This window comes from Palaemon carinicauda, chromosome 13 (assembly GCF_036898095.1).
Source record: "Palaemon carinicauda isolate YSFRI2023 chromosome 13, ASM3689809v2, whole genome shotgun sequence".
Lineage (NCBI taxonomy): Eukaryota > Metazoa > Arthropoda > Malacostraca > Decapoda > Palaemonidae > Palaemon > Palaemon carinicauda.
Genome location: NC_090737.1, coordinates 4749510 through 4773461, shown reverse-complemented (window position 1 = coordinate 4773461; position 23952 = coordinate 4749510). Strand labels below are relative to the sequence as shown.

At 45.3% G+C, this 23952-nt stretch overlaps 1 protein-coding gene across 2 annotated transcripts in view; it reads right to left on the bottom strand.

The window, feature by feature from the left end:
• The window catches only part of LOC137652144 (uncharacterized), a 40906-nt gene extending 19777 nt beyond the window's left edge, over nucleotides 1-21129 (bottom strand). Inside the window, exons 1-3 of one of the 2 annotated variants that reach the window (XM_068385345.1) lie at nucleotides 20962-21129; nucleotides 16181-16247; nucleotides 8020-8103 (exon numbers count right to left, since the gene is read on the bottom strand). In XM_068385345.1, coding sequence (XP_068241446.1) covers nucleotides 8020-8103; nucleotides 16181-16232 — 136 coding nt within the window. In that variant the 5' untranslated portion in view covers nucleotides 16233-16247; nucleotides 20962-21129. Of the gene's footprint in view, nucleotides 1-8019; nucleotides 8104-16180; nucleotides 16250-20961 lie in introns of both variants that reach the window. The other variant, XM_068385346.1, reaches the window with a different exon arrangement.
• Nucleotides 21130-23952: the final 2823 nt, after the last annotated feature.

Here is a 23952-nt window from a genome sequence, read left to right as displayed (position 1 = left end):
CGAGTAGGAAAGCCGTCTTCCAAGACAGGTGGCGATCGGAGGCCTGGCGTAATGGCTCGAAGGGAGGTCTCTTGAGAGACCTGAGGACTCTAACCACGTTCCAAGGAGGGGGTCTCACTTCCGACTGGGGGCAGGTAAGCTCATAGCTACGTATGAGTAAAGAGAGTTCTAGCGATGAAGAAATATCCACGCCCTTCAATCTGAAGGCCAAGCTTAAGGCTGAGCGATAGCCTTTCACTGCCGAGACAGAAAGGCGCATTTCTTCTCGCAGATACACAAGGAAGTCCGCTATTGCTGGAATAATGGCATCGAGTGGAGAGATAGCCCTTCCACGACACCAACCACAAAAGACTCTCCACTTCGCTTGGTAGACTCCCTCAGAGGACCTTCGCAGGTGCCGAGACATTCTCTCCGCAACCTGTTGCGAAAAGCCTCTCTCCGCGAGGAGACGCTGGATAGTCTCCAGGCGTGAAGCCGAAGCGAGGCTACGGCCTGTGAGGGACACCGGAGTGGGGTTGTCTGAGAAGCTCATGTCGTGAAGGAAGCTCCCTTGGGAGTTCCGTCAGGAGTTGCAGAAGGTCCAGAAACCATTCCGCGTGATGCCATAGCGGAGCTACTAGAGTCATGGAACAGTTGACCGATAGTCTGGTCCTGTTGAGAACCCTTCTCATCAGACAGAATGGTGGGAAGGCGTACACATCGATGTTGTCCCACCGTTGCTGGAAAGTATCTTGCCAGAGTGCCTTGGGGTCCGGGACTGGTGAGCAGTACAGGGGCAGCTTGAAGTTCAAGGCTGTCGCGAACAAGTCCACCGTCGGGGAACCCCACAAAGTCAGGACTTTGTTGGCTATCTGAGGATCCAAAGACCACTCGGTACTCACTATCTGCGAAGCCCTGCTCAGACTGTCGGCGAGCACATTCCTCTTGCCAGGAATGAAGCGAGCTGATAGTGTTATCGAGTGGGTTTCGGTCCACCTCAGAGTCTCTACTGCAAGATGGGATAGCTGTTGCGAAAAAGTGCCTCCCTGCTTGTTGATATAAGCCACTACCGTGGTGTTGTCGCTCATCACCACCACGGAGTGACCCGCCAGGAACCGTTGGAACTGTTGAAGGGCCAGAAAGACGGCCTTCAATTCTAGCAGGTTGATGTGTAGGCACTTTTCTGATTCTGACCAAAGGCCTGAGGCCCTCTGGTTCAGAACGTGCGGCCCCCACCCTTCTTTTGACGCGTCCGAAAACAGAGTCAATTCCGGGGGGAGGACGAGAAGACTCACTCCCTTTCGCAGGTTCTCGTCGGCCAGCCACCACCGCAAGTCCGTCTGTTCCAGAGACCCCATTGGGATCAGAGTGTCCGGGGAATCGGATCCTTGATTCCACCGGGACTTGAGCCGCCATTGAAGGGATCTCATCCTTTGGCGGCTGTTTGGAACCAGACGGGCCAGGGAGGATAGGTGGCCCAAGAGACGCAACCACGATTGGGCGGGGAGTTCTTTTCGCCTGAGGAAAGGTTCCGCCACCCTTCTCAGCCTTGCTATCCGGTCGTCTGATGGAAAGGCTTTGTGGAGATTGGTGTCTATTAGCATGCCTAGATAAACCAGTCGTTGGGACGGCTGCAGAGAGGACTTCTCGAGGTTTACCACGATCCCCAGATCCTGGCAAAGATCTAGAAGCCTGTCTCGGTGTCGAAGAAGGGTCGACTCCGAGTCTGCTAGGATCAGCCAATCGTCTAGGTAACGAAGGAGACGAATGCCGTTCCTGTGCGCCCAAGTCGAAATCAGGGTGAACACTCTGGTGAACACCTGAGGAGCTGTGGAGAGACCGAAACACAGCACCTTGAACTGGTAGATCTTGTTGTCTAGGCAGAATCTCAGGTACTTCCTGGAAGACGGATGGATTGGGATCTGGAAGTACGCATCCTTTAGATCCAGTGTACACATGAACTCTTGTGGTCTCACCGCAAGTCTGACCGTGCCTGCTGTCTCCATGCTGAACCGGGTTTGATTGACAAACCTGTTCAGAGCCGAGAGATCGATGACGGGTCTCCAGCCTCCAGTAGCCTTCTTTACAAGAAAGAGTCGACTGAAGAAGCCTGGAGAGCCGTCCACGACCTCCTGGAGAGCACCCTTCTCGAACATGGTCTCGACTTCGGCCTGAAGGGCCAGCCCCTTTGCCGATCCCATGGCATAGGAGCTCAACGACACTGGATTCGCTGTCAGGGGAGGTTGAGATGACGTAAACGGGACACGATAACCTTGGCCGATCACTAAGACCGTCCAAGCATCGGCCCCGAGATGTTGCCACCTGCGGACGCAACGCTGAAGGCATCCCCCCACAGGTGGACACGCAGGGGGACTGCCACCCCTAGGGCTTGCGGCCGCGGCTGCCACCCCTAGAAGTCTTGCCTCCCCTGGAGGACTTACCGCCCCTCTTGACCTTGGCTGGAAAGGGCTGGGGCTTAGACACCACTTTCTTAGCTGCCGGTGCCTGTTTGGGAGCCTTACGAGGCTGTTGCTGCTGTTGTGGCGGGGCTGGAGGCTTATATGGCCGAGTTGTAAGGGCCCTGTGGAGGAGGGAGTCCGTGCTGGATTTCCTCCACCTCTCAGCCGTTCGCTCCAAGTCTTGAGGCTCAAACAGGCTCTCCCCCAGGAGGGAGGCATGTCGGAGCCTACACACATCTACGGCGGGGACCTTCGGATGGAATCTCTCGGACACAGCATCGCGACGCTTCAACACCGAGTTGGCCCACAGGGTGGTAACCTGGTGCGCCAAAAACTCGATGGAGCGGGTGCCCGAGAGCAAGAAGGTCTCTAGGGCCTTCCTATTGGTCTCCTTGGACAAGTCCTCCGATCGCAATAGGATGCCCAGAGATCCTAACCAGAAGTCCAGCCACGAAGTGGCCTGCATGGCACACTTAGCGACCTTCTCGTGGTTAAGGATCTCTGCCGCCGAGAACGACACCTGCCGGGCAGAGAGTTTCTCCAAGGGAACTCCCTTCGCCAGCTCCTCCACAGAGTGATGGAGAGGAAGAGCGAGGTTGTGCTCACCCAGGATCTCGAAATACCTCCTCTGCTGAAGGCGAGGAGGAGGGATGAGTTTGTTCCCGGCAGTGGAACGACTGGAGGAGGCAAGAAGTGCGAGCTGAGCATTGGCCCTAGCTCTGGCACTCTTCAGCCCCCGAGACCAGGGCAGAGCTGCACTGGTCTTAGGGGCCTTCCGAACGTCAAACACTTCATCCAGAATCGTGTCTTTGCCTTCACGGGGGGGGGGGGGGGGATGACTGGATCCGTAAGACTGTTAAGTTGCCTTATCAGGCTTAGGACCTGGCAGAAGGCATGTTCGGACTCTTGCTGTTCTCCTCCCTGCGGGCTGGCAGCTAAGTCTCCTGCCCCAGGAATCTCTTCCTGGGGTGATACGTGGACATTCCCCTGGGTAGTCGTGGGTTCCTGTCGAATCCTTGCAGAGGATTTAGGGATGGTCTTGGAATCCTTGGGTTCCCTCCTAGGAGAGATACAGGATCCCAACAACGAGGTTCGAGGGGCTCCTTCCTCACGAGACAATTCTCCTGCCTGAAGCGAAGTCTCCCCCCTGGTGCCGAGGGGAAGACTACCGCCCCACTGGACTCACCTGAGGACGGAAAGGCCTCGTCCACGGGAGAAGGAGAGAGTACTCGTGCAGGAGAGGGGACCCTCGAGACCGACCTCTTGGGAACCAACTTCGCCCCGGGGGAAGTCACCACGAAGTCCACTCCTCTCTTTCTCTTCAGCGTAGGAGAGACAGCCGCTGGTTTGTTACCCTGGCCGGCGAGTGCTGGTTTCATAACCCTCACTAACGCCCGTGCCAGCGGACCAAACCAAGTCTGGTGCTCAAAGGACACAGAGTCCGAAATCCTCGCTAAGGTGAAAGGGATCGGGCGATCCTTTGGAGTGGACACGACGGTACCTGCCTGAAAAGAAGGTGGGGAAGAATGCTGTACTGACCTGTCTTCGTCCTGCAATACCAACCTGTGCTTGGATGGAGGTGATCCCGAGTGCCGTCTAGGAGCACGCGTCCCTGCTGCTACCACCGGCTGTGGAATTCGCCGCGAACTATGGTCGCGCGAGGGTGAACGGTCGCGCGAGGGTGAACGGTCGCGCAAAGGCGAATGGTTGCGCGGGTGATCGCGCGGGCGCGCAGGCAAGCGGTCGCGCAGGCGAGCGATCGCGCAGGCGAGCGATCGCGCGGGCGTGCAGGCGAGTGGGCGTGAGGGTGGGCAGGTAAATGAACACGTGTCCGAGGCGACGAACGCAAGCGATGGCGCGACGGCGAGGGATCGTGCTGCCGCGTAGGTGAAGAAGATCGCTGGCGATAATGACCGCGTGATGGCAAGCGATGGCGAGCAGCATGTGTAGGTGAATGATCGCGTGATAGGGTGCGATGGTGATCAGCATCCGCAAGAGGGCGGTCGTTCAGGGTTGTGCGATGAGGAGCAGCATGCGTAAGCGGGCGATCGTGCAGGGTTGTGCGATGGCGAGCAGCATGCGCAGGTGAATGATCGCGTGAAAGGGTGCGATGGTGATCAGCATCCGCAGGAGGGCGATCGTTCAGGGTTGTGCGATGAGGAGAAGCATGCGTAAGCGGGCGATCGTGCAGGGTTGTGCGATGGCGAGCAGCATGCGCAGGTGAATGATCGCGTGAAAGTGTGCGATGGTGATCAGCATCCGCAGGAGGGCGATCGTTCAGGGTTGTGCAATGAGGAGCAGCATGCGTAAGCGGGCGATCGTGCAGGGTTGTGCGATGGCGAGCAGCATGCGCAGGTGAATGATCGCGTGAAAGGGTGCGATGGTGATCAGCATCCGCAGGAGGGCGATCGTTCAGGGTAGTGCGATGAGGAGCAGCATGCGTAAGCGGGCGATCATGCAGGGTCGTGCGATGGCGGGCAGCATGCGTAGGTGATCGCTGGCGAGCAGAAGGTCGACGCGTGTCCTGTGAGAGGACAGGTGGAGCGGTGCGTTCACGAGCAGGAACGGGAAGATCGCTGGCGCGTTGGCGAACATGTGTTTCTGACACACGCGCAGCACGATGTTGCGTAGCCACAGGACCAGGTGGATGGTGAGCAGGGAGTTCAGCAGGAACTAAAGGGTGGTCAGAGACCGAGACGATGGTCCTCAAGTGAGCGCTGACGCTCGGAAGAGAGCTGACGAGCAGGAGAGCGCTGGCGAGGGGGGCGAACATCAGGAGAGAGCCGACGAGCAGGTGAGCGTCGGCGAGCAGGAGATCGTCGACGAGCAGGAGATAGCTGGCGAGCAGGAGATCGCTGGCGAGCAGGAGAGCGCTTGTGCGCTGGCCCTGCTCGCGTAAGGGAAGAATCCCTTAGCCCCGAAGGGACCGTTGCCCGTCGGGTGACGAGTTCTCCAGAAGGCGAAGATCCGGCAGGAGATGGTGAGCGGTCTGCAGAGAGGTTCAAGGAGGGCGGAGCAGTCGGTTGAGGCTGACGAGGAGAGTCCCCACCGGAGGACGAAGACCCAAAAAGGCGCCTCTTAGTCCCCCTGTAAGGGGAAGGGAGGCCCTTGTGGCGTAGAGGGCGGTGAGCCTTACGGCGGAGGCGGCCTCGGGGGAGATCGTCGGGACCATCGGTCCACCGAAGGGGAGTCTCCGTCAAAACACTTCCCTCAGTAGGAAGCTGGGCAGCAGTCGAGACCGAAGGACTCACTTCCCCCTTCGAAGGATGCACGGGAGGAGGAGGAGAGCCTTGAGCACCACCACCAGCAACAGCGTCGGAAGGCCCAGCCACGTCAGAGGCCTCTGTCACCACGACGTCGACAATAGACAGAGGGTCTACCTCCGCTACCACCGGCGACTGTTTAACAGCGGCCCCCAACGAGACAAGGTCAATAAGAGCGACCCTGGAGGGCAAGCCCTTAAGCCCCAGGGACGGCCAAATCTGTAAAAGATCATCACTGGATAAGGCATTATTATCAAATACCTCCCCCGGAGGAGGAGGGGGAACCGCCTCGCTATGGGAGGCGACGCCCTCTCCCCCCACCGAAGGTAGGGAAACAGAACAAGGGCCTGCGCTCCCACTCGGACGACTCTCCTTAGGAGGCGGACGAGGGGGAGCTTCGGAGGAGGTTTGGGCGGCGGAAGAAGAGTCCCGAGAACCTTCCTCCTTCAAGGCTAACCCCGGAGGAGAACGGTCTCTCTTGGACTTCTTCTTACGCCGACGGCCAAACCTCTCCCACTGGGAGGCAGACCACTCCCTGCACATGTTATCCTGGTCGCACCGTCGGCCCCGACATTGAGGGCAGAGGGTGTGAGGATCCGTAATCACGTCCGACATGAAAGTCCCACAAGGACGGCCGGCAACTCCAGGGCATGTCCGCATATTAAATCAAAGAAAATACAGTAACTGAAGGTCAACTTCCAACCAATCACACAAGCTGAAAAGAAAAAGAAGAAAATTAAAGGCTGTCACGAAGGCGATGAACAGACACGTCTGATCACCGCCGAGCCAAAAGTGAAGTGAAGCAAGTCACCGGTGTGTGGAGGGGGGAGGGGTAGCAAGCTACCCTTCCCCACCCCCCGCTAACTAGCGCGGGGGTAATTAACCCTCGTTAAAAACTATTGGCTCGTCATTTCAGCTGCGCTAAAAGTAATACCCTTTGTAAATAGCGTGGTTTGTATTTCGGTTACGGAACAAACACCGAAAGTGATCTGGATCAGTAAATCAAAACGCCGAAAGTGATCTGGATCAGTAAATTAAAACACCGAAAGTGATCTGCATCAGTAAATTAAAACACCGAAAGTGATCTGGATCAGTAAATCAAAACACCGAAAGTGATCTGGATCAGTAAATCAAAACGCCGAATGTGATCTGCATCAGTAAATTAAAACACCGAAAGTGACCTGGATCAGTAAATTAAAACACCGAAAGTGATCTGGATCAGTAAATGAAAACACCGAAAGTGATCTGGACTAGTAAATGAAAACACCGAAAGTGATCTGGATCAGTAAATTAAAACATCAAAAGTGATCTGGATCAGTAAATGAAAACACCGAAAGTGATCTGGATCAGTAAATTAAAACACCAAAAGTGATCTGGATCAGTAAATGAAAACACCGAAAGTGATCTGGATCAGTAAATTAAAACACCCAAAGTGATCTGGATCAGTAAATTAAAACACCGATAGTGATCTGGATCAGTAAATTAAAACACCCAAAGTGATCTGGATCAGGAAATTAAAACACCGAAAGTGATCTGGGTCAGTAAATTAAAACACCGAAAGTGATCTGGATCAGTAAATTAAAACTGAATGTGATCTGGATCAGTAAATTAAAACACCAAATGTGATCTGGATCAGTAAATTAAAACACCGAAAGTGATCTGGATCAGTAAATCAAAACACCGAAAGTTATCTGGATTAGTAAATTAAAACACCGAAAGTGATCTGGATCAGTAAATTAAAACACCGAAAGTGATCTGGATCAGTAAATTAAAACACCGAAAGTGATCTGGATCAGTAAATTAAAACACCGAATGTGATCTGGATCAGTAAACTAACCACTCCATCACGTAAGTTATTACAGTACTAAAATAGAGGATAAAAAAGCATAACTTGAACCCTGTTACTAACTTAACAGTAGCTGTTGACTTCACACTGAAAACTTGACCGGAGCTTGCGAACGGCTCGGCGATGAGAAGGAAGTGGTATGACGTGTCATATTTTGCCCGATGACTTCAGCTGGAGCTGCTATGAAGGATTCAATAGTAATTGAACCAGTAGGTCCCCCTTATACATACCGAGTCAATACTTTGGGATATTATAACACTGGCCATACAGCAGGGGAAACAACATCTCTTTGATATTTTTATTGTATTGGATTGCCTATTCTAGCCTTGAAGACCACACTATATTAACCACAAAAATTAATATTTTATCATTGGCCCATAACATAGACGTTAACATTTTGCCAATTAAGTACCGATTAAAAACTACACATTTATCTTTTATATCATAAAGAGAACGAGGATAAAAAACATACCTTTAAAAGAGGTAATAGTCACACAGCTGCCATTACAAGTCACAGTACTGCCACTTTCGCTGTCGTAGCATTTCAGTGCTGATGCTGTGGTTAAAAGAAACATACAATGGTATTCTCATACTAACATGACTAAACTAGAAAAAAACTTTTGTTATTAATGGGGAAATTGAAGAGCTTATCAAGCAAATAATCTACCCCAACTTAATCTATAACAAAATGCAATTAATTCAAGTTTTTATTTACATAAATGCATGAACTGTAAGATTTCAGAAAGCATTAGAGTGGCAAGCAAACTCCTTCCCATTATAATTCATAATGAACGGAAGGTCATTAACTGAAAAACTCAAATGGTTCCAAGAAGCAGTAAGCTTAACTATTTGCAAGTCGAACTGTGCTAAATTCTAGCCTAGGGTAGACCTAACCTGAATCCCATGCCTATGATTTCCATCGACAAATGTCAACAAACAGTCGAGTTTCATAAGAAATAGATATCAGGTTATTACAAATGTTTGACTTAATGTATTTAATGATATTTTGTTTTATTACAGTATTTATCTTATCTTTATCATCTTCAGTTGGATTTCTGTTCGTATCTCCAAGTTGTAAGTGGACGACCTTCTGTACAGTACTGTACACTACATGAAATGTACAATGTTACAAAGCTCTAAGGTAATAAAAATGATATTTTCATAATACAATAAATTTTTGAATATACTTACCTGCTGGTTATATAATGGCTAAAGTCACTGACGCCCTGGGCAGGAAAAATCTGCCATTATATAACCAGCAGGTAAGTTTTATATTAAAAAATGATATTTTCATAAAATAAATTTTTGAATATACTTACCCGCTGGTTATATAATGGCAGATTTTTCCTGCCGAGGGCGTCAGGGACTTTAGCTATTATATAACCAGCGGATAAGTTTTATATCTAAAAATGATATTTTAATTATAAAATAAATTTTTGAATATACTTACCCGGTGAATATATAATAGCTGCAACTCAGTTGCTCGACAGACACATACAGTAAAAACTCACCAGCGATCGCTATACAGGTTGCGGGTGTGCCCACCAACGCCAACTGTCGGCCAGATACCACTCTCGATGTAAACAAAGACTCAATTTCTTCTCATCCCACTGCGTCTATTGGGGAGGAAGGGAGGGTCGTTTAATTTATATATTCACCGGGTAAGTATATTCAAAAATTTATTTTATAATTAAAATATCATTTTTAAATATTTAACTTAGCCAGTGAATATATAATAGCTGATTCACACCCAAGGAGGTGGGTAGAGACCAGTTCAATATGTTTACATCGTATAAGCTAAGAGTTTTTTATTTCATTTTGACAGTTATCAATATAACAAAACCAAAATAAATAGGTACCTGGTAAGGAAGTCGACTTAGACGATTACTCTGCCTTGTAAGTACGTCTTCCTTACAGAGCCCAGCGATCCTCTTAGGATGCTGACAGACCCCCAGGAGCTGAAGTATCAAGGGCTGCAACCCATACAACAGGACCTCATCAAACCCCTAATCTGGGCGCTCTCAAGAAATGACTTTGACCACCCACCAAATCAACCAGGATGCGAAAGGCTTCTTAGCCTTCCGGACAACCCATAAAAACAACATTAAAACATTTCAAGAGACAGATTTAAAGGATATGGAATTAGGGAATTGTAGTGGTTGAGCCCTCACCCACTACTGCACTCGCTGCTACGAATGGTCCCAGTGTGTAGCAGTTCTCTTAAAGAGACTGGACATCTTTCAAGTAAAATGACGCGAACACTGACTTGCTTCTCCAATAGGTTGCGTCCATGATACTTTGCAGAGATCTATTTAGCTTAAAGGCCACGGAAGTTGCTACAGATCTAACCTCGTGCGTCTTAACCATAAGCAAATATCGGTCTTCCTCACTCAAGTGTGAATGAGCTTCTCGTATTAACAATCTGATAAAATATGACAAAGCATTCTTTGACATAGGCAAGGATGGTTTCTTAACCGAACACCATAAAGCTTCAGATTGGCCTCATAAAGGTTTAGTACGAGCTAAGTAGAACTTAAGAGCTCTAACAGGGCATAAGACTCTTTCTAGTTCATTGCCTACGATCTCCGATAAGCTGGGAATATCGAAAGATTTAGGCCAAGGCCGAGAAGGCAGCTCATTTTTGGCTAGAAAACCAAGTTGCAGAGAACAAGTAGCTTTTTCTGACGAAAATCCGATGTTCTTGCTGAAGGCATGAAGCTCACTGACTCTTTTAGCCGAGGCTAAGCATACCAGGAAAAGAGTCTTAAGAGTGAGATCTTTCAGGGAGGCTGACTGTAAAGGCTCAAACCTGTCTGACATGAGGAATCTTAGGACCATGTCTAAATTCCACCCAGGAGTAGCCAAACGACGCTCCTTAGTGGTCTCAAAAGACTTATGGAGGTCTTGCAGATCTTTATTGTTGGAAAGATCTAAGCCTCTATGCTGAAAGGGATCGTCCTTTTCTCAGGTATAAGAGAAAATCAGCTATTTGGGCTACAGAGGTACTGGTCGAGGATACGGAAACTGACTTGCACCAGTCTCGGAAGACTTCCCACTTCGATTGGTAGACTCTAATGGTAGACGCTCTCCTTGCTCTAGCAATCGCACTGGCTGCCTCCTTCAAAAAGCCTCTAGCTCTCGAGAGTCTTTCGATGGTCTGAAGGCAGTCAGACGAAGAGCGTGGAGGCTTTGGTGTACCTTCTTTACGTGTGGCTGACGTAGAAGGTCTACCCTTCGAGGAAGACTTCTGGGAACGTCTACTAACCATCGAAGTACCTCGGTGAACCATTCTCTCGCGGGCCAGAGGGGAGCAACTAACGTCAACCTTGTCCCTTCGTGAGAGGCGAATTTCTGCAGTACCTTGTTGACAATCTTGAATGGTGGGAATGCGTAAAGATCCAGATGTGACCAATCTAGGAGGAAGGCATCTATATGTATTGCTGCTGGGTCCGGGACTGGAGAGTAATAGATTGGAAGCCTCTTGGTCAGCGAGGTTGCAAAGAGATCTATGGTGGGTTGACCCCAAGTCGCCCAAAGTCTCTTGCACACATCCTTGTGGAGGGTCCATTCGGTTGGAATTACTTGACCTTTCCGACTGAGACAATCTGCTAGGACGTTCAAGTCGCCCTGGATGAACCTCGTTACTAGGGAGATGCCTCGATCTTTTGACCAGATGAGCAGGTCCCTTGCGATCTCGTACAACGTCAGTGAGTGGGTACCTCCCTGTTTGGAAATGTACGCCAAGGCCGTGGTATTGTCCGAGTTTACTTCCACCACTTTGCCTCGAAGGAGATACTCGAAGCTTATCAAGGCCAGATGAACCGCCAAAAGCTCCTTGCTGTTGATATGCATGCTCCTCTGACTCGAGTTCCACAGACCTGAGCATTCCCGACCGTCCAGCGTCGCGCCCCAGCCCAAGTCCGATGCGTCCGAGAAGAGAACGTGGTTGGGTATCTGAACTGCCAGGGGAAGACCCTCTCGTAGGCTGATATTGTCCTTCCACCAAGTCAGACAAGACTTTATCTTTTCGGAAATTGGGATCGAGACCGCCTCTAGCGTCTTGTCCTTTTTCCAGTGAAAAGCCAGATGGAATTGAAGAGGACGGAGGTGTAGCCTTCCTAGTGAGACAAATTGCTCCAGGGATGACAGCGTCCCTACCAGACTCATCCACAGCCTGACTGAGCAGCGTTCTTTCTTCAGCATCTTCTGGATGGAGAGCAGGGCTTGATCTATTCTGGGGGCCGACGGAAAAGCCCGAAAAGCTTGACTGTGAATCTCCATCCCTAAATACAGAATAGTTTGGGATGGGACCAGCTGCGACTTTTCCAAATTGACTAGGAGTCCCAATTCCTTGGTCAGATCTAGAGTCCAATTGAGATCCTTCAGACAGCGACGACTGGAAGAGGCTCTGAGAAGCCAGTCGTCCAAATAAAGGGAGGCTCGGATGTCCGATAAGTGGAGGAATTTCGCCACATTCCTCATAAACCTCGTAAACACGAGAGGAGCTGTGCTTAGGCCAAAGCACAGGGCCCGAAACTGGTACACCACATCTTCGAAGACGAATCTCAGAAAGGGTTGGGAGTCTGAGTGAATCGGGATGTGGAAGTAGGCGTCCCTTAGGTCTAAAGAGACCATCCAGTCTTCCTTTCTGACCGCTGCTAGGACTGACTTTGTGGTCTCCATGGTAAACTTCGTTTTTGTGACAAAGACATTCAGAGCACTGACGTCTAGCACCGGTCTCCAACCTCCTGTCTTCTTTGATACTAGGAAGAGACGGTTGTAAAACCCCGGTGATTGAAGGTCCGAGACTTTGACCACCGCTCCCTTCTCTAGCAAAAGAGACACTTCCAGTTTCAGGGCTTGTCTCTTTTCTTCCTCTCTGTACCTGGGAGAGAGATCGATGGGGGACGTCGCTAGAGGGGGTTTGCGTACAAAAGGTATTTTGTACCCCTCTCTGAGCAACCTCACAGATTGTTGATCTGCGCCTCTCTTCTCCCAGGCTTGCCAGAAGTTCTTGAGTCTGGCACCTACTGCTGTCTGAAGTTGCGGGCAGTCAGACTCTGCCCTTAGAGGACTTGGATCCTTTTCTCTTTCCTCTCTTCCCTTCGGCACGAGCACCTCCCCTGCTGGAGGCTCTGCCACGAAAGGGCGGGATAAACCGAGACGCTGGAGTGTCTATCCTAGGTCTAGCAGACAATGTAGGCAAAGGGGGAGCTTTGCGAGCCGAGGACGCAACTAGATCGTGGGTGTCCTTCTGCACTAAAGACAAGGCAATTTCCTTAACCAAGACTTCAGGAAACAGGCACTTGGACAAGGGCGCAAAGAGAAGCTCAGATCTTTGGCATGGCGTCACTCCAGCAGACAGGAAAGAACATAGAGACTCTCGTTTCTTCAGGACTCCGGACGTGAATGAAGCGGCAAGTTCGTTGGACCCATCACGGACGGCCTTGTCCATGCAGGACATAATGAGTAAGGAAACATCCTTATCAGCAGAAGAGATTTTCCTACTCAGGGCTCCTAAACACCAGTCTAGGAAGTTAAAGACTTCGAACGCCCTAAATATACCTTTAAGAAGGTGGTCCAGGTCCGAGGGTGACCAACAAATCTTCGAGCGTCTCATGGCAAGGCGGCGGGGAGAGTCTACAAGACTTGAGAAGTCGCCCTGGGCAGAGGCAGGAACTCCCAAGCCGAGAACTTCTCCCGTGGCATACCAGACGCTCGATCTAGACGAGAGTTTAGATGGGGGGAAGGCAAATGCTGTCTTCCCTAAACTCCTCTTGGTCTCTAACCAATCGCCTAACAGCCGTAAAGCTCTCTTGGATGAGCGAGAGAGAACGAGTTTAGTAAAGGCAGGCATGGTAGTAGGAACGCCTAAGACAAACTCTGACGGCGGCGAACGAGGAGCCACAGAAATAAAGTGGTCAGGGAACAACTCCTTAAACACAGCCATGACTTTTCTAAAGTCCAAGGATGGTTGAACTGCTTTAGGCTCATCAAGTTCTGAAGGTTGATCCTCAGGATGTGGTTCAGCAACGTCCTCATCTGACAGTTCCTCATCCGATAACTGATGAGAAAACGGCAAAGGTGTGGGCAACGTTTGACTCGCCGAGTCCGGTCGCACTGGTGCATACGTGACGGAGCCGGACGCAGCGTCATGGAACTGCTGAACAGTCTGGGAACTGTCAACAACCACAGGTGCGCGAGGACGCACAGCGTCCACCCGAGACTGTTTAGACCGTCTGGGTTGTGCAGTCAACACCATACAGGGTTGCGGAGGTTGACGCACCGCGTCAAAACAAGTCACCTCTGATGGTTGATGAACGTCCTGAATGTCACCAACCACATCCGTGCGTTGCCTAACGTCAACGTGCGGCTGGAAATCCACACTGGGTCGCATCGGTGGAGGTACTATCCCAACTGGTTGACGCGAGAAAGCTACCTCAACGTCAACAGGACGCACAACAGACCGCTTGGATGGTTGTTGGCCAGTAGGTTCAGCGGCAACCTTCTCCGCATTGTAGTCCTCCATCAAGGACGCAAGCTTGGACTGCATGTCCTGCAGTAACACCCATTTAGGGTCTACGGAAGCAGGTGCGGTAACAGACGGGGTGAGCGACTGAGACGGCACAACTTTGCCTCTCTTAGGCGGCGAGCAGTCATCAGATGACGGCAACGGGTCCGAACTGTCCCAGTGGCTACAACCGGGACGTTGGACTTGTCCTGAAGGGACCGACTTACGTTTTAAAGGTCTGGAGACCTTGGTCCAAGGTTTCTTACGAGAAACACCTTCGGACGACGAGGTAAAAATGGGCTCTCTCGTCTTACGTTGGTAGGGGCGATCTTGGAGAGATACGCCTGATACCAAAGAGGGAACGTCTGTTCGCTGATCAAGGCCTCTCGAACCCATGAGTCGTACGACATTGCTTCTCCCCTGGGCTTGGGAGCTTGCAAGAGGTCCCGGACTAGGAGGACGACAGGCACGAACAGACGAACCCTCGAGCGCAACACTGTTAACAACACTTTGCGTAACACTAGGTACTTTGACACTATCCTTCGTGGCACTTTGACACTTGAGTTCCTTAACGTCAGCCATGAGTTGATTTCGGTCACTTGCTAAAGACTCAACTCTCTCCCCCAAGGCATGAATAGCACGCATCATGTCTGCCATCAACGGTTCCTGAGTGCTAGGAGGGGGGTTAGGAACAACCACTACAGGGGAAGGATTAGGTTCAGGGGCATGTGGAGAGGAAAAATCTACCGACCTAGAAGAACTTCTCCTTACCCTATCTCTCTCTAGTCTGCGTGTATATTTCTCAAATTCGATAAAATCGAATTACGAAAGGCCCACGCATTCCTCACACCGATCTTCCAATTGACAGGTTTTACCCCGACAATTGGAACAAACAGTGTGAGGGTCGAGAGAAGCCTTTGGAAGACGCCTATGACAGTCCCTAGCATTACATTTTCTGAACTTGGGAACTTGTGAAGGGTCAGCCATTTTGAATTAGTCAAGGGAAAATTCCAAAAAACGATCTAAGTCATCAACAATTAATCCGATCCAAAAAAGAGTTCAAGGATTTATTTGAAGAAAAACACCTGTACTGCGAAAGCTCAAACCAAATTAAAGTACTTCACCAAATATGATGGGAAAAACTCCAGGTTCAACAGCGAGTAAAGTACGTCTTGTCGACACTTCGACAGAGAAGAAATTGAGTCTTTGTTTACATCGAGAGTGGTATCTGGCCGACAGTTGGCGCTGGTGGGCACACCCGCAACCTGTATAGCGATCGCTGGCGAGTTTTTACTGTATGTGTCTGTCGAGCAACAGAGTTGCAGCTATTATATATTCACCGGCTAAGTTAAATATTTAAAAATAATAATTCCAGTCCCAAATAAGGGGATTCAAATATCCTTGGTTTGTGTATTCAACAAGTTGTACTTATTATTCTTCCTACTAGGTTTACCTATATACATCCTATATTACATTTTAATACCTAATTTCCAAACATCTATAATTAATAGTATTAATGCTCAAACATATTAGTTACTATTTTCTTGCCCTACATGGCACATTTCTTTTCATCTGGACCTTAAAACTAAAAATTTTTTAGAATCATCATTAATTCTCATGTGTGTGATACTTTTACTCCAACAACTACTAAAGAATTTGTAAAAATGTGGAAATATAATTTTGAAATGAATCTTATTTTTCCTAACTATAAAAAACTATTGTCCTTGGAGTATGACTTCAACAAAGCTGGAAAGATCATTAAAAACCTTGGACTTAAAGGAAAAGCAACTTAAAGTTAGAAATGATACAGTATGGACGTTCCTGCTTCACTCCAGTCATATTCATATCGAAAAACAATAGTTTGTATTCATGTAATAACAAATACTGTAAATATTATGATTGTGAATGTGTCTGTAATTGAGTTTTCTCTCATTCCTTCAGCTAGCACTCTTCGCAAATGTCTGCCTACCATAAACTTAGGCCACGGGCCTTACATTTTATAGCGCTTTCTCTTACCGTTCTTTTATATATGAGAGAGAGAGAGAGAGAGAGAGAGAGAGAGAGAGAGAGAGAGAGAGAGAGAGAGAGAGAGAGAGAGAGAGAGAGAGAGAGAGAGACTTACCCATAACAAAGACAGCACACAAGATGACACACGTTTCCATGTAGTACTTCATTTTTCGGTTGTGGAGCTCTGAAATAAAAAAATATACAAATCATTGTAAAAATGGGTAGTGGAAGTAATAAACTTCTGCTAAGCACTTTTTAATGCATAAGATTTTACTAGTTTATCATGGCAAAGTCACAAAACTTTAAAAATAAATTGAATTTTTACTAATTATACAAACCACCACCTTTAATAGAAGTATGATTTCAGTAAAGCCCGGACGCCTGTTAAACTTTTAACGGGGTGGTCGTGTCTTTGACGAGTGGAGAGTAAGCCTTGCCCACCCCACAGTAAGTGAACTTCCCAATTTTAATTCTAAACCTAGGATTTATGAGGTGGTTGAGGCAAGAAGTTTACCTTGAACACTCTGGTTTATATAAAGAATAAAATCAATTACAGTAATTGAAATATTTCTTATTTGTACCTCTTTCTTTTTTCCTCTGCCAACCTTGGCCTTGGAGGAAGAAGAAAAAGCAGCGGGCTTCACACTCGAAAATAAGAATGAAGAACCTCAAGTTTCTTCGGCTTCAAGCTTGCTGATGTCTAAAACTAGCTGGTTCACTTCCTTGGGATTGTCAAGGAACATTGTTATATAAAGGATTGGAAGTGATGGCTTCTATCAATCTCCTAAAGACCTGGGCATGAAGGTATTGGGCTAGATCCCTTCTAAGTGACTAATAGAAGTCATGGAAGAACTTATAATCATGTTGAGAATATGTTGTCTGAATGTATGGGCATTTATGTGAATTGAGTTTGGATACCTTTTATCCATCAAGAAGATTTGCTCGATCCCGAGGTGTATCGGAACCTTGAGTCCTCTCCAGCATATGGGGGGGGGAGGAGGAAAATGGCATGGTATTTTGGATGAAATGCTTCTTGTCCCGTGAGAGGGAGAGGTTCTGTACACTAGTTTTTGAGCAGCTACTACCAGACCAAAGGTAAAGCAAGCCATGCCGCTTGCCTACTCGCTCTGCCAAGGCTGAGACTAACGGTCAGTCACTAAACTCCCTCCCAAGGAAGAGAAACTGCCATGAAGCAAGACAAGTACCACCCCGAGTTCATCGCTTTTCTAATACGAAGATTGAGAACAAGACTCCCAAGATTGTAGAGCTTGTATAGACTCCCCTATCATAAAAGGTGCATAACACATGGAGATTCGAAGGTTTATGTACTAAAAAAAAAAATCCATTTCACCACATGCTTACCTCTTGGTGTTCTGACATTTACAATCAAGACCACTCGCAAACAAAAATCAGCATTTATCACAAAAGTAAGAAAAGATCCAACAATCAAAAGAGCATAACAAGATATAATCCCTATTTTAAATGACGAATGGTTTGTATAAGTGTAGGAACAAATGGGTTCATTTATAGAACAGAGGACACACCCAACAACTACAGTATTTATTTCAGTTTTTATTTATGAAAATGAGTGTCATTATAGAAGAAAATGGGTGTTTTTCGATGGGGAAACACCTGTTTTTTTGTTTAAAAAAAAGTGGGGTGTATGTATGATAGCAGCCACCTGAATGTATCATTATGGATAACTTAGAATAAGGCAGTGTAAAGGGGGGCTCGCAGTGGGGCGTTAGCACCCCAGTTAGGTAAGGACACGGCTTGTAGGTTAGGTTAGGGGGAAAGTTTAGGTTAGTTGATGTCCATTTTTAATCGTGTGAGGAACTGGCCGCTGATATACAAAGGCTCCAAAAAAGCTTTTTCCGTTCGTAACTATAATAAAACCTCTATTTATACCAAGTGATACATCATTACCAAAGGTCGTTTTTGTTTAGGTGGGGGCGGGGTTAGACCCAGCCCATACAACTACATATCAAGGAATTTTAAAGCACACTTTAACATTTTATTCCAAACATGATTGCCATTGGGTTGATAATAAGGAAGCTATTTTGGTAAAGTTTTACAAGTCTACAGGGTATCATTTCAAACAGAAAATGGTAATCATTTTCGAAGAGCGTAATTTTTTCAATAAGAATAAGTATTTTTTTTCCTAGGTTACATTGCCCTGTAATATAGTAAAATAATACCAAAAAAACTACTTACTTCTATAGAAAGAGGTCTGTTCTCTTCGGAAATAACACTCGTTCCTGTCGGAAATGAATAGTTTCAGAAATATATATATATATATATATATATATATATATATATATATATAATATATATATATATATATATATATATATATATATATCCGCCGATAATGGGTGACCCCCAGTGGGAACTCGGGGTTGTGGGTGGGGTTACTGAGGAAACGGTATGTAATGGTATTATTATTATTATTATTACTATCCAAGCTACAACCCTAATTGGAAAAGCAAGATGCTATAAGCCCAGGGGCTCCAATAGGGAAAAATAGCCCAGTGAGGAAAGGAAATAAGGAAATAAATAACTGAAGAAAACAAATTAACAATAAATCATTCTAAAAAAAGTAATGTCAAAAGAGATATATCATATATATATACTATTAACAATGTCAACAACAAAAATGTCATATATAAACTATAAAAAGACTCATGTCCGTCTGGTCAACAAAAAAGCATTTGCTCCAACTTTGAACTTTTGAAGTTCTACTGATTCAACAACCCGATTAGGAAGATCATTCCACAACTTGGTAACAGCTGGAATAAAACTTCTAGAGTACTGCGTAGTATTGAGTCTTATGATGGAGAAGGCCTGGCTATTAGAATTAACTGCCTGCCTAGTATTACGAACAGGATAGAATTGTCCAGGGAGATCTGAATGTAAAGGATGGTCAGAGTTATGAAAAATCTTATGCAACATGCATAATGAACTAATTGATCGACGGTGCCAGAGATTAATATCTAGATCAGGAATAAGAAATTTAATAGACCGTAAGTTTCTGTCCAACAAATTAAGATGAGAATCAGCAGCTGAAGACCAGACCGGAGAACAATACTCAAAACAAGGTAGAATAAAAGAATTAAAACACTTCTTCAGAATAGATTGATCACCGAATATCTTAAAAGACTTTCTCAATAAGCCAATTTTTTGTGCAATTGAAGAAGACACAGACCTTATATGTTTCTCAAAAGTAAATTTGCTGTCAAGAATCACGCCTAAAATTTTGAAAGAGTCATACAAATTTAAAGAAACATTATCAATACTGAGATCCGGATGTTGAGGAGCCACCGTCCTTGACCTACTTACAATCATACTTTGAGTTTTGTTAGGATTCAACTTCATACCCCATAATTTGCACCATGCACTAATTTTAGCTAAATCTCTATTAAGGGATTCACCAACCCCAGATCTACATTCAGGGGATGGAATTGATGCAAAGAGAGTAGCATCATCTGCATATGCAACAAGCTTATTTTCTAGGCCAAACCACATGTCATGTGTATATAGTATGAAAAGTAATGGGCCAAGAACACTACCCTGTGAAACACCGGATATCACATTCCTATACTCACTATGGTGCCCATCAACAACAACTCTTTGAGATCTACTACTTAAAAAATCAATAATAATGCTAAGAAACGACCCACCCACTCCCTACTGTTTCAGTTTGAAAACAAGGGCCTCATGATTAACACGGTCAAAGGCAGCACTAAAATCAAGGCCAATCATACGAACTTCCCGACCACAATCAAGGGATTTCTGTACTGCATTGGAGATTGTAAGAAGGGCATCACATGCTCCAAGGCCTTTCCGAAAACCAAATTGCAAACTAGGGAATAGATGATTACCTTCAGCAAACCTATTAAGACGTTTTGCCAGAAGACGTTCAAAAACTTTAGATAATATGGGAGTTATGGAAATTGGGCGGTAATCAGTGGGACTTGAGCTACCACAAACACATTTACATAGAGGAGTAACATTACCAATTCTCCAACTAGTGCTAAAAGCTCCTCTTCTTGCTAACTTGCGCAAAATAACAGATAACTTTGGAGCTAAGAAATCTGCTGTCTTTATAAAAAACAAAGGAAAAATACCATTAGGGTCTACACCTCCATAAGCATCAAGGTCCAACAACAGAGTTTTAATCTCACGAGATCGAAAAGCTAAACTAGTTAGTTTAGCCTCAGGAAAACAGGAATGAGGAAGTTCAAGTTTTTCATTACTCTGTTTACTGTAAAAAACATCAGCCAAAAGGGTTTCCTTTTCCTTTGGACAGTGAGTGACTGAGCCATCTGATTTAAGTAAAGGAGGAACTGTTGCATCTACACCAAAGAGTGCAGATTTAAGGGTAGACCACCATTTATGTTCCTGAGTTGTACCAGAGAGGGTTTCTTTTATGATTAAATTGTACTCCTTTTCAGTTGAGGCATAAACTCTCTGAGCAAAAGCCTTTTCTTCTCTATACATTACCTTGGATATACGTATAGTAATCTGATTGAAATGAAGGTCAATTTCGGTTAAATCACGTATTTTCTACAGGAAAACATAGATTACCGTTTTTTTTTCCCTAAGTTACATTACCCTGTAATGAAGTATAATAATACAGCTACGGTAGGCCGTCAATCTACATACACGGCCCAACCCCTTAACCAGTCCCTCATAGAAAAACTGGTGTAAACCAACAAAAATTATAAGAAATTCATATAACACTAAATAATTAGCTAGACAAATGTGATTATGGAGTGAAATCAACGTACCAAATTTTGACTCAAAACCGAGGATCAAACACAATAAAATATATGTTAATGTCATTGCTAACTACATTATAGTTAGAAGTTACACAATTTCAGAGTATGGACTTACTTCGAATAGATGAAAGCGAATGTTAATAACTTTTATTTGAAAGGTGGCAGCTGGAGCAAACAAAAAAGATAAATGTCCTACTTTTGTTTTAACTAGACTCGTGAATCACTGAATCATCGTAATTAGTAGTCACAGCGACGCAGTGTTGACACTTGCCAAGTTGCCAGATGGCCGATGGGGTAATATAAAAATCCCCAAAACTCGTGATAAAAAAATCCCCAAAACAACTTAAAAATCCCCATTTCCACGAATATATCCTCTTCTGTCTTCATCATGTAGGCAGGCTTTACAAATATAGAAATTACTCTATATACTTCATATAATCGCAAGCAAACTAATTGCAACAATATAAAGGTTTACACGTCTTTGCTTCTTGATAGAAATTTGTACAGAGTATCCCCATCAGACACCCAAAAGTCCCAAATCTAGGGATAAATTCCCATACCTGGCAACACTGATTCATCGTGCCTGCCCAAAGCAAAGAAGCTTTCCACTTATCTATTAGGTGATAGAGTGCCAGCAAACATATTTTGCGGAGTGAGCAGTTAGAAACCAGGAACCTTGCAGATTAAGTTAATTCTTATTTTCTATCTAGTAGAAAATATGGAATATAGAAAATAAATGTTATACCTGATGCGGATAAAAAGACAAAATGATAAGAGAGAAAGACAAAAACTTAAATCCAAAGTACGTCGCAAGATTGCCCGAGTTCCTTGATCAGCACTACCTATTGCCCAACTTTGTTAACGAAAGGCAAATTAAAGGATTCAACTCTGCATTGCATAGGTTCGTTATTCTTATTGGCTCTATAACCTGATATTCATTGTTATTATTATTATTAGCTAAGCTACAATGCTAGTTGGAAAAGTAAAATGCTACAAGCCCAAGGGTTCCAAATGAGAAAATAGCATAGTGAGGAAATACATAAACAATATATGAGAGGTATTGGATTAAAAATATAAACTATCTTAAGACCAGTAACAACGTTAAAATAAATATGTCATACATAAACTATGTAGAAATACATGCCAATCTATTCAACTGCATACACTCTTTAGGAAAACATGACTTTTTTTTTTCTTTTTTTCCTCCAGTGTTTGATATTGGTGTTCCTGGTGAGGATATAGGATGGGCGGAAGATTTAGATTATTTTAATGTGGTTGCTGGTCTTAAATATTTTATTTTGGTTGTTCATTACTTCTCTTGTAGTTTATTTATTTCCTTATTTCCTCTCCTCTCTGGACTATTTCTCCTCGGAGCCCTTGGGCTTTTAGCATCCTGCTTTACCAACTATGGTTGTAGCTTAGCTAATATCAACAACAACAACAACGACAATAATAATAATAATAATAATAATAATAATAATAATAATAATAATAATAATAATAATAATAATAATTAGGTTTGAATAATCTGGTGAAGGGATGATAATACTTATGATTGTTGGTTATTTGAATAATGTGGCCATTCTTGAAGAGATGTAAATTCATGACTTGCTTGAAAAAAAAATTAAGGGTGACTTATATTAAAAGATTGTAACAAACAAGACGTTTGTGTAACTACTATATACTTACTATTTGCAAGGTAGTAGGTTGGCCAGGGCACCAGCCGTCCGTTGAAATACTACCACTAGAGAGTTATGGGGTCCTTTGACTGGCCAGACATTACTACATTGGATCCTTCTCTCTGGTTACGGTTCACTTTCACTTTGCCTACACATACACCGAATAGTCTGGCATATTCTTTACAGCTTCTCATCTGTCCTCATACACCTGACAACACTGATTACCAAACAATTCTTCTTCACCCAAGTGGTTAATTACTGCACTGTAATTGTTCAGTGGCCACTTTCCTCTTGGTAAAGGTAGAAGAGACTTTAGCTATGGTAAGCAGCTCTTCTAGGCGAAGGACACCACAATCAAACCATTGCTCTCTAGTCTTGGATATTATTATTATTATTATTATTATTATTATTATTATTATTATTATTATTATTATTACTTACTAAGCCACAACCCTAGTTGGAAAAGCAGTATACTATAAGCCCAGGGGCCCCAACAGGGAAAATAGCTCAGTGAGGAAAGGAAAAAAGGAAAATAAAATATTCTAAGAAGAGTAACAACGATAAATATCTCCTATATAAACTATAAAAACTTTAACAAAACAAGAGGAAGAGAAATAAGATAAGAGAGTGTGCTCGAGTGTACCCTCAAGCAAGAGAACTCTAACCCAAGACAGTGAAAGGCCATGGTACAGAGGCCATTGCACTACCCAAGACTAGAGAACAGTGGTTTGATTTTGGAGTGTCCTTCTCCTAGAAGAGCTGCTTACCATAGCTAAAGAGTCTCTTCTACCCTTACCAAGAGGAAAGTGGCACTGAACAATTACAGTGCAGTAACCCCTTGGGTGATGAAGAATTGTTTGGTAATCTGTGTTGTCAGGTGTATGAGGATAGAGGAGAATCTGTAAAGAATATGCCAGACTATTCAGTGTGTATGTAGGCAAAGGGAAAATGAACCGTAACTAGAGAGGAGGATCCAATGTAGTACTGTCTGGCCAGTCAAAAGACCCCATAACTCTCTAGCGGTAGTATCTCAACGGGTGGCTGGTGCCCTGGCCAACCTACTACCATATAATGCCATAGCCTCTCTGTACCATGGTTTTCCACTGTCTTGGGGTTATAGTTGTCTTGCTTGAGGGTACACTCGGGCACACTATTCTAATGGGTTTCTCTTTCTCTCGTTTTGTTAAAGTTTTTATAGTTTATATAGGTAATATTTATATAGATGATGTTACTGTTCTTAAAATCCTTTCCTCACTGGGCTATTTTCCTTGTTGGGGCCCCTGGCCTTATAGCATTCCTGCTTTTCCAACTAGGTTTTTAGCTTAGCAAGTAATAATGATAATAATAATTAGGGAAAACAGAAATTACAAACTTTAAATTCAAAGCCGTTGCCAAATACATAAAATCGGACGATGATATGCACATGT